Raw genomic sequence first — 11,370 nt, 5'->3', positions numbered from 1 at the left:
ATCAGTTCTCATCTTCCTACTCCCAAAGTTGAGCTGGGGCAAAATCACAGGCCATAGCTGATAAAGACATAGAACTTAGCAAAAAAAAACCTTTGAGAGGCGAACACCGAACACAATTCCCTTTCCCATTTCATTTGCTTCAGCATGAACACACAGGTTTCAGTGATTTAGGAGCCAGCAAGTGCCTACAAGCTCAACCTTGCTTGCTCACAGGCCTGGGGAAGAGGCAGCTGGGTGGAAGGTGGGAGGTAGGTGTGAGACAGGGCTAGGAACTCAGGTATATCCTCAGCTGAGATCAACAGTTCCAAGGAAGCCAGCAGAGGGGTTGGGCCACTTTGCCAGCATCAGTGTCTCAGAGAGAGAAGGGGGTTGTTTGTTTCCTTGTTTTTTAATGGTTTCTTTGACATATTTAGCATGTCCAGAATTCAGCTATCAGAATAAAAAGGTATTTTGCTGAGGTGGTTTCTTAGGCTGACAGGAAAAACAGTGTAGCTTTTAGGCCTGCCTCTTTGCTGTCCTACTTTGTTCGGCCAAAATCCCATACCATCTCTCCGACATGGAGGCTGCACTTTTATTTACACGATAATAAATGATTTATCTGAACACAGACAAGCCACAGCCTGTTTCGATAAGTACAGTTTCTCTGGTGAATTTTGCATTCTGCATTTCTACTATACTTTATTATGGTTCTCTTCTGAGTTTGGGGGAAAAAAAAACCAAGTGTGGCATGATCTTGATCCATGAGCACAGGTGGTTAGCATTTTTTATGAAGAGAACAGGTTTGCTTTCAAGAATTCAAAGCTTCCAATTATATTCAAAAGATAGTACAGACCTATAAGTGCCTATGAAGCCTTAAGAAAAACACATTTTGTTTCATGACTGGGGGCGGGGGAGTGACCTCAGCTTGGGACACTTTTAGCTTGATCACAAATGAACTCATTTTGAACGCAATTCCGGGTTACCTCACACAGAAAGAAAGGGAAGAAAATCACAAAGAATGTGAGAGGTTTGAATACATAGAGAATTGAGGAAGGCTTTGCTAACATTTGTTAGTTTAAAAAAAAAAAAACCGGCATCCTTTTGTAGCACTCCACCATCACTGGTTCTTTGAAAGGAGGTTAGTCAGTGAACACTTCCCATAAAGTTTATTTCTATTGGATAGTCCTGTAGAACTCTCATTTTTATTATCACATCGGAAATTTCACAGCAACGGAGGCATCTCTTACTCTTACTGAAATATTCATGTTCTCTTTACATACTGGAGTGGATGTGGGGAGAACCTTGTCAGGCCTTTTGCATGTATAAGGGCTGCTGTTGGCAGAGCAAATATTAAAACCGAAGGGATACAGAAGAGCTTACACAGGTCAGGGAAGATGAGGTCACAATGAAATACTGTGCCAATCCTCATGTTGCCAGCAAATTCTGGGGAGTATGGCATTTGGGGAAGGCAAGAAAATATTTCTTGTAGCCAGAAACCAAACTGTGAAAAGTAGATATTGGGCAGCTTCAGCAAAAATATTCTCGGGTTAAAAAATTATGCAATAGAAAAACAGGGAAAGTGCTAAGTCAATTTCCTGTACAAGTGACATTAAATACCCTCCTTTGCAATAAAAGCACTTGGGCAGGGTGACTATATTCATTATTCCTGGGAAGGGACAGGTCTGGTCTGTTGGAGCTGGTCACAGGCTCTGGCCTCTCATTTTTCCTTCCATTTTTATCCATGAACATCGCAGGACTTTTTTTGGTGAAGAGAGGTACGTGACAAATAGATGCTCCTCTGTCTGAGTCGTCAGGTGGCCTCCCAAACCATAACCCCAGACCTCTCCACGGGACAAGGAAGAATGTCATCAAAGCTATTTTGGATGGGGTAGATGAAATGACCAAAAGGCAAGTAAGCATTCACGTTTACCTACAAAAAACAAATCTGGGTGAAGACCAACCTAAAAAGGGAAACCAACCCACATGCAAACAGTAATAGAAAATATTTTTACACTCTGCACTCCAGCTGAACAGTGGTGAGGGGGAGACACAAGGTCACTGGGGGCCTGTCAGTGCAAAAGAATGATTCATGTGACCATTTTGTCTTAATTACTCAGAACAAGCCACGGTGGCTGTTTATCAAGGGAGAGCAGATACATCAGTGTCTTCTGACAAAGAAACTGATGGCAGTCAGGATGGTGATGACCAAGATGATGCCCAGGATGACGAGCAGGATGCGGTTCTGGATGATTCTGGGGGAGAGAGAAGAAAAACACATGTGGATAAATGGACAGCATCCGGCAAACATCATCCAATCCCAAGTTCGCTAATAAAACCATAGCCTGAAAAGTGGGGTAGAAGCTGTGTGCGAATGCATGTGCACGTGTGTGTGTGTGTGTGTGTGTGTGTGTGTACTAGTTTTCCAAACAACTTGGCAGTGGCTATCACCTGATGGTCAGAGAATGCTTACTGTAAAGCTAACTCAAATCAGTGGCTTTCCAGGCTCTGGGTACCATGTAGCTTCTTTAAGTGATCAAGGGCCCCATGTGAGCTTCTCTTTTTAATTTAAAATGTGAGACGTCTTTTTTTTTTTTTCAGTGTTTCCTGAGAAAGAAAAAGACTCCAAGGAAACATGTCAGCAAGGTACTTACCTGTACAAAAATACCTGGGGGAAAAGTAAAAGAGAGACAGGGAAAGGACAGGATTAAGAAGCAAGTGTCAAACTTGCAGTTTAGGTTGTGAAGCCCTCACCTGTCAGTGTGGCTCACGCGTCGTCACGCCAGGAGGAAACCTTACATTTACTCTCTAGTGCAAAAACATGGAAATGAGAGAGAACACAAGATCCTCAAGGTGCCTGGTGTGTAAGCTGTGGGTGGGCTCTCGCTTTCAGGGACTGTGGGTCCCTTGGTCTGGCCCTGTGATGCTAACCTCAGAGAGAGGAGCAAGGAGACACGTGCTCCTGATGCCTGCAGTGCGCTTCCGCAAAAGTTGTTTCATAATTTGTTACCTCATTCGGAGAAAAGAGGTCGCACACCAGAATGCTTTGTTGAGCCTTTCAAAGGGAACCTAGGTCAAACAGCCTCGCCCACGCTTGCTGCTCTTACAGAGCGCACGGAAATAGAAACCCAGAGCTGCTGGCTGTCTAGCCGGCTGCCCACCCAGCTTCGAGCCCGCGGCAACTCCGTCCCACTCCCACCCCGCAGAGGCACGTGCAAAGAGGTCTGTGTCTTCCAGGGGACACAGGACCCTGGTCAGGGTCTTCTACATGGAGGAGCCAGGTGGGGCTCGGCCAGGTCTGCACTTAGTCAGTGATGCGTTCTTTGTATCGTTACAAAGAAACCTTCACCGGGTCCGGTCTGGCAACCTTTTCTTGCCTCTCGGATGTTTGTTTCGTGGAAGGTGGATGACATCAGGTTGTGCTTTCGGTTGAGTCCTCCCCACCCAACCCCTCCTTCCTTATGGATGGATGCGAACTGTCCCATCAGAGTGGCCCACTCCCCTGTGGCCCCTAACAGGACCGGTTCCTTCTTGTGACAGGTTACAAAATGATCGCATTTGCTGACACGTCTTCCGCAAAACTGCTTTAGTACCCATGTCTATGGGCCTCTCGGGAGATAAATGGTATGCTTCATCCTCATTTATCACGAGAGGCTCTGTAAGGATCTGTCTCGTTTATTTCTTCTCTTCCCCACTGGAAAGCTTGTGCCTCACATTAATTCTTCTGTGATGACAGCTAATTCAGACTTAACAGGCCATATTTATCCAGGAGGCAGGAAGATTTTCTGTCCCACCCAATAAGTAAATAAAAACAGCACTTCAGGGCTTATTAAAGTGAAGCTAATTAGGGACACCAACTGTTGCTACTTGGTGGCTCCATCTAAAACTCAAATCGATTTTTCTCCCTTTCTCTGGAAGGGACACAAGTCCCCACAAGTCCCATTTGCTCAAGTCATTGTCAAAAGCTCTATTTACTGTAGCCACCCATGTCGGATTTGCAAAAGAAATCCACAAAATTGAAACTCAGTAGCAAAACATTTAAAAGCATGAAAATGCTTTTTAGATTTGCCTTAAATAATCTGCGGTAGTGCATCTTTCTTATTTCTTATTGCTTGAGTGACAACCATTTTATTAGTGGGATGAGGGCCCTAAGGCAGCCATGATGGACATGCAGGAAGGTCGACTATGGACGTTACTTTCTTTATCTGCTACACAGTTAATAAAATAAATGCACAGGGGTCGTCAAATCCTTAGCTCTTCTTAGCTGGGCCACACCCTCCTGGGTACCCATGCTGACTGGCATCCCTATCACCACACCACTGCGTGTATGGGCTACACAGGATTCACCTTTAAAGCCCGAGTACCTTTCAGGGCTGGCATTTGGGAGGAGGACTGAGAACTCTCCAAGGAATGATAGTGACAGAGCGCTGCCCCTGGCAGTCATAACCACACCATTCAATGCAGAATGGAGGGGAAACTGGAAGAAAATGTCAGGGAGTCAGTGTAGGAAAGGATGAAGGTAAAAGTAGAAATCAGTCCCCAAAGACGCAGCTACATGCCGCAGTGCCTTCTCAGAGCAGCTTTGGATCTTCTCCCTGAACCTGGGGGAAGGACTAAGCCATCCCGGCTCCCAGGTGTGTGCCGGCAGAAGACATGGGTGCTTCTATGTAAAAGGCTGCCAGACAATGGAGCGGAGGGGAGCAGAAGGGCAGAAGGCTGGAACAGAGAGGGCTGTAAGTAAGCTTGCCTGGCCAGGCCATCAAGCTAGCTTTGGACCTCAAAGGAGATGGGCAAATATAGATCTCTCAGGGCCAGAAAAGCAAGCCATTAATTTAGTGGACAGGGCTGAGACAGTGGGGAGGACGAAGCAAAGGCTGGCAAGGCTGTGAGGAAGCCTGGAGTAGAGTCATAGCTAGTTGCCGTGGGCTGGCTGGGTCCATATTGCTTGGGGTAAAGCAGAAAAGAATGTAAGTTGCAGGGTTCAGAGGGATCAGAAAAGCCAGCCAGGTCAAGGAGGCTCCAGCTAGAAAGCCAGAGAAGGAACTTGGGGGGCAGTCAGAAGTAACTTGCTCTAAACTCTGGGTAAGGGGCCTTGATGTTCTACTAGATCTGCAGCAAGCAATCTTAATCTCCCTTTTGAAAATGCAAAGTGTGTTTACCCGGTAAATAATTTAAGAAAGAGTATACACTTGAAAGAAGACATCTATTGAAACAGCCAGGCTAAACTGCCTCCAGGCAAAAACTTGTGCATTTGCATGCTGCATTCTATTAAGTGAGCGCACTGTGGCTTTAAAAGAATGCAGGGCCAAATTAAAAGGAATGCGGGCCCGGAACATCAAAAATTCTCCAAGTTTACATTATGAATCACAGTGCTGTTGATATAAGATGAATTAACCATTTACTTTGAGGATGAACTCACAAAGTACTATTGAAAATACTGATCCCTGTGTGGAACCCAGGGAGTGGTTAATCTTTCCTAGTCTCCTCCCCTTCCTGGAAACAAGCTCCTGTGTGTGGCAGGCAGGATCACAGAGGGCTGGTTCAAGGGAAGGAGGCTGGCCGCCCCCTGACGTGGATCTCTGCTTGAGGGGTACCTCTTGCTGCCCTGACCTGACCCTTGATGTTGGGCCTTGTCATGGGACTTGCTTTGGCCAATGAAATTCCTGCAAAAGTGCATGCTTTCATTTCCTGCTGACCTTTAAGTGCTACACCCTCCAGTGGGGCCCCTGCCATGCTGTTTTGATGTAAGGCCTGCATGTTCCAGAGAGTGCATTTACAGGATAGTGAAAGCTCTTTTTGCTTGCATCCCTAGTCCATCACATTGAGGACCACAATCCTGGGGACTCTCCTGGATCCACAAAAGACTTGAACTAAAGCAATGAGCTTTGAGGATTGTTTGTTATTGCAGCATAACATAACTGTGCCCCTCTTTGGGGAAGAGGAGTAGGCGGTGCAAGCTAAGTGAGGCTCAGGGTTGATATAGCTCAGCATCCAAGGTCTGATGAAGGGTTATAACTGTGTTCCCTGAGGATTAGTTTTTGCCTCTTGGTCTTCAAAAGTTGGGCTCCTTCTGTGTCTACTTGGCTATAACTCTTCTCACTGAAGAATCAGGAGCTTCTTCAGCTGTGTGCTCAGGAGTGGATGGTGTTCATATGAGCTCTCAGCAAGCCAGCAAAGGCACTGTGCTTCCTAAGGACCACAGAGATTAGATTGAGCTGTGACCTATGCAGTGGTGACCAGTGTACTCCATTCCCCTAGCCACAATGACTTGATCAGGAATAGGTATGTAACTTAAAGCAGCCTAGCAGTGGGACGTTCCACCTCTGCGGGGAGGGCTGGTATATAGAAGTTAGGCCTGAATGTGCGGCAGCCATTTTGTTTTCATAAGGAAGTTAGCCTAAGAAGTGAGCTGCCCTATGAAGGTCAGAGAAACAGGACTGACCCTGAAGACATGATAAACTTGTATAGTAAGCCACCCTTCCTTTTAACTTTGACTAATGTAAGAGAAGAAATTAACTTCAATTTTCAAGACTGTTTGATTTGAGCCTTCTATTATTTGTGACCAAAAAGCACTTTGAGATTGAGTCACTATGATTCTACACCAAGTCTTTGATCTCTGGCATCCTTTACCAAGAGCTTCCGGATGGTGCCCGGCTCGCTCTCGGGTTTCCCTGAGCTTTTCTTCCCTCTACGCTAACCACATAGGTTTCTGATTTTCTGTTTCTGTGAAGTTTGCTCCAGTAAAAAGTGGACCTTCCACAGCCTGAATCTCTTTCATCTTTTGTATCCCTCTGACACAGAGCCTGGCATAGATGTTCTTAAAATTAAAAAAAAAAAATGTTTGTGCAGGGTGTGGTGATATATGCACCCAAAGCTCCAGCTATTTGGGAGACTGAGGCAGGAGGATCATGTGAGCTTAGGAGACTGACTCAGAGCTGAGGCCAGCCTGGGAGACATTTTGTGACCCCTAAGGGCTTCTTAACTACTGGCCACTTTCCATAAGCACGTCAGCAATGTCTTAATTCTTACACTGGTTTGCTGAAGTGCGTGAGACAGGCTCAGCACCATGTCTTGGACTTGCCTTGGAGTAGACTCCATTTTGAGTCCATTAAAAATGCTGGACCAATTATAATGCTCTACTCCATGCACAAACGTTTGTTCAGAAATTGGCCTGACACCCAAGCCACAGAGTCAGCTGGGGATTCCCCTAGAAGATCAAGAGAAAAGTCCAGTTCTCTCTTTATTGGGTCTGACAGTAGGGACAATGGAAGCCTGGAGCCACTGAACACCATCCTAGTTCTCGGAGAAGCCCCCTCCTGCCAGCAGAATACAGGGCCAAGGAATGAAGAAAAGGAGATGGATTCCTGAAGACACCAGGTCAACCCTGGCTCCCAGCTGTGTGCCTGATACTCATAGCATCACATTAAACACCTCAGTTATAGAAGCCAAGTAATATCCTTTTGATGTGAGCAAGTTTAGTTGGGAATTCTGACTTATCAACCATACTGACTGCTCTGGGTTGAACAGTGTTTCCTCAAAGCTAGTCAGCTTGGAAGCTTGGAAGGTGACCATATTTTGAAGGAGGATCTTCATTAAGAATCCTGAGAAGAAATCATCTTGGATTTAAGGTGGTCAGAATGTCCTTGTATGGAGAGAGGCCATGGAGACACAGGCAAGAATACCGTGGGAAGATGGGCAAGAAATCGGAGCTATGCTGCCACAAGCCAAGGAATGTTTAGCAACACCAGAAACTAGAAATGACAAGGAAGATTCTGTTCCAGTCAACTTCTTGGCTTCAGACTTTTAGGCTCTGGAACTGTGTGAGAGGCCACTTAGTTTAGGGTCTTTGTTTTGGCAGCTCTGGGAAGCAAACACACTGAATTCTCAGGCCAGCACACAGGTCTGGTGATCCTGTTTTGGGCTTTACGATGGTCTTCCATGGTGCCGACCCCTTCTCCATTGCTGCACTGCACTCCACGGTGGATTTATCAAAAGTCCTCTCCAAAGATGAGGCAGTCCTAAGCTAGATCTCTGGAAGGTTTGCATATAGCAGGACTCGGGACTCCAGGGGCGATTGATTCTTCAGGCATCTCTGAACTAGAATTTTCACTCATGAGCTGAATGGGCAGCTTCTCAAAGCCACAAGAGATGAGGGGACTGAGGGGCTATGTTCCTCAACCCTCACTCATCCCACAGTTTCTGGCCTGGGATGCCAGATGGAATTACCCGAGTCAACCCTCTAAGCCATCATCACTCACTCATTTAACAGTTCACATTTGCTGACATCAATTTTTATGTACCTCATGATCTGGGAGACCTGAGGAGGGACACGGGAAGGATACATTTTAATAGCTGGAGACATAAGCAAGCTCTCTGGCAAGGAACCCAGGAGCCAGGAGCCAGGAGCCAGTACCTGAGCCCTAGCACACCTGGACTCAGACCCCATTTCTAATTTTCTGCTTATCTTAATGGGGACCAGCAAGCTTGTCCTGTAAAGGGCCAGATAGTAACTACATTAAATTGATGGAGAGGCCATAAGAAAATTTCACAGACTGGCTGCTTTAAGCAACAGAAAGTTTTTATCTTGTAGTTCTGGAGGCTGTAAGGCCAGGGTCAGGGAGTTGTCAGGAGGCCTGGCACCTGAGGGTTGTGAGGGAGGATGTGGTCCAAGGACCCCTCTCACTTCTGGTGGCCCATCAGTAGTCTGTGGGTTCTTTGGTTTATGGCTATATTCCTGCTCTGCACAGCCCTGCTCACATGGTGTTCTTTGTGTGTGCATACCCCTAGTAAAATTTTTCTTTTTATTAGGACACCAGTTACATTGAATAATCTCAACAAATACCATCAGAAAAGACCTTTTCAAGAACAGCCACATTCTGAAGTACCGGAACTTCCATTTGTGAACTGAGGGGTTGGAGAGACACAATTTCATCCCTAAGAGTAGATATTTTAGACTATGTGGCTCATATAGTCTCTGTTGTAATCATTCAACTTTGCGCTTGTAGAAGAGCAGCCATGATGTAAATGAACATGACTGTGTTCCAACAAAACTTTATTTATAAACATGAGAATCTGAATTTCATATGAGCTTCACATAACAACAAAATTTTTCCTTTGAATTTTTTTAGTCCTATAAAAATATAAAATCCTTTCGGCTTGGGCCGCAAAGAAATGGGCACCTGCCTGGCTGGGGCTGGCTGCGTTGGCTTGTCTAGTCCTAGATTCAAAACTTCAGGTTGCTGGGTGTGGTGGCGCATGCCTTTAATCCCAGTACTCAGGAGGCAGAGGCAGGCGGATCTCTGTGAGTTCAAGGCCAGCTTGGTCTACATAGTGAGTTCCAGGACAGCTGGGGCTACAGGGAGACCCTGTCTCAAAAAGACCAAAAGAAAGATAGAAACAAACAAACAAAAAAACTCTACAAATTTCTGGGACAAGCTCCTCCTCAGGTGGAAAGTCCTGTGGTCCCTGGACACTGTAGAGGCTGCACCGACAGCTCTGGCAAGTGAGGCCAAGTGCCTCTGAAAGAACCCAGAGTCTCTGCCCTATGCGAGCTGGCTGCACCACCATAGGCAATCAATGACTGAGGGCTGACAACAAAGGCAGGAATTAGACTCGTGCCAGGGCCAGGGCAATTTGTTGTGTGCCCACAGTCCTAGCTTTGCCTGGGGTGACCTAGAGCAAGTCACTCCATGACACTTGGGTTTCAATTTCTTTGCAAACAATACTAATCAATGCATCAGCCAAGCAGGGAGAAGAGGGTTAGCTCATTAAAGATTTTAAAGCATTTTCAGAGGTAAAGCCCTTTAACATGTGTGCAGTTGGCAAATAATTCTGTGAAAGGAGATGTCATTTTAGGGAAAGCAAGAGGTACCAGTTGTCAGAGGCCGGAAAGCTGCCTGGGAAACTTCCAGGGGCTGGTGGGGAAGCGGAGGCAGGCGAGGGAGCGGTTGCCTGCCCAGCTTGCCAGGCTGTGGTTCTCAAAGGTTGCTGTCTAGCTGGGCCTCAAGTTGACAGTCTCCTCAGCAGGGCTGAGCCTTGTCTCCAAGGTGGGAGCATCAACATCAAAGGGGAAGGGAGGCTGTCCCATTGGCTGGCTCCAGTATCCATCCCCATCCTGGGAAGGCAGCCAACAAGTACCTGTCAGACGCACTGATAAGTCCAAGGGGTTTTGATCAGCGATGTGTAGCTACATTATGCTCTGCGTTGCCAAATGGTACATCAGATTGCAGCCTGGGCGGCACGGGCACTGCCATTCTTAAATATGGACTTGGTGTCGGCAGGGGGCCTGGAGAGCAGCTTTGCTGGCTACCACTTTCAGACAGGATCAAGGCAGCTCAATTCCATCAAAGGACTTGGACAGAACTTGAAGAGAAATAACGATGCATTGGAGTTGCAAAGGTCTTTGGGCCCATATCTAGAGTCTTCATGCTAGAGTGGAGGATACTGAGGCCCTGGGAAGTGAAGGGATGTGCCTAAGGCCAGCTCTTTAGGGCTCAGACTCGCTTTTGTCTCATTGGGATGCTCATTCTCACCCGCACATGATGGCAACTTGAAGTCCATCAGCAGTCCCCACCTCTTACTGAGCCCAACACAATCGCACCTGTATACACCATGAGGAGGAGTATGGAGGACTGGGGACAGTGGTCCCCAAACTCCAGATTAGGGCTGAGAAAAGCAGAGGAACTTGGAAGGTGCGTTTTTCATGAAACACACTACTCAATTTACAGGATGCCCTGTTTCTGAGATCATGTTCTTCCTGCTGTTTTAGTGTTGACCTGGCCTTTATTTTATTGAGTGATGGGGACAGTAGATGGAAGGTTCTTTCTCCAGTGTCCTTATTATACATGGAAAATATACTGTCTCCTTAAAAATTATTCTCAGTTGGCAAATTAACAAGTTAATAATCTGGGGCTGAGGAGATAGCTTGGTTGGTCAGTGTGCGTAGGCACAAGGACTTGAGCTTGATCTGTAGAACCCATGCCAAACACAAGCTGGGTGCGGTGGCGCACGCTCATGATTCCTGCACTGGGCAGGTAGACATGGGTGGATCCTTGGGGTTTCACTGGTATGCCAATCTGGTATGCTTAGTGAGCTCCAAGCCAGTGAGAAACTGTCTCAAAAAAAAAAAAGGGGGGGGGGGGTGGGGCGCTGGAGAGATGGCTCAGGGGTTAATAGCACTGGTTGCTCTTGCAGAGGACCTGGGTTTGATTCCCAGTACCCGCATGGCAGCCAACAACCTTCCATAACTCCAGTTCCAGGGGTTCTGATGCCCTTGCCTCTGCAAGCACTGCACGCAGAGGTGCACTTATATACACGCATCCAAAACACACACATAAAAAGTAGAAATAAATAATATAAAAGGTGTACAGTGCCTAAGGAATGATACTTGAGGTT

General features: G+C 46.6%; 1 protein-coding gene across 4 annotated transcripts in view; it reads right to left on the bottom strand.

Moving 5' to 3' along the window:
* Window positions 1–1,144: 1,144 nt before the first annotated feature.
* The window catches only part of Vti1a (vesicle transport through interaction with t-SNAREs 1A), a 368,172-nt gene continuing 357,946 nt past the window's right edge, over window positions 1,145–11,370 (bottom strand). For all 4 annotated transcript variants that reach the window (XM_008830172.3, XM_008830169.3, XM_008830173.3 and 1 more), the window contains one exon: window positions 1,145–2,231. Coding sequence is in view for 2 of the 4 variants with exons in the window: in XM_008830169.3 (XP_008828391.1) it covers window positions 2,138–2,231 (94 nt within the window). In the remaining 2 variants the exon portion in view is untranslated. The remainder of the gene's footprint in view (window positions 2,232–11,370) is intronic.

The sequence above is a fragment of the Nannospalax galili genome, unplaced genomic scaffold (genome assembly GCF_000622305.1).
Source record: "Nannospalax galili isolate Female #2095 unplaced genomic scaffold, S.galili_v1.0 scaffold974, whole genome shotgun sequence".
Classification (NCBI taxonomy): domain Eukaryota; kingdom Metazoa; phylum Chordata; class Mammalia; order Rodentia; family Spalacidae; genus Nannospalax; species Nannospalax galili.
Note: the sequence above shows the minus strand (reverse complement) of the source record. Positions and strands in the feature narration are given on the sequence as shown.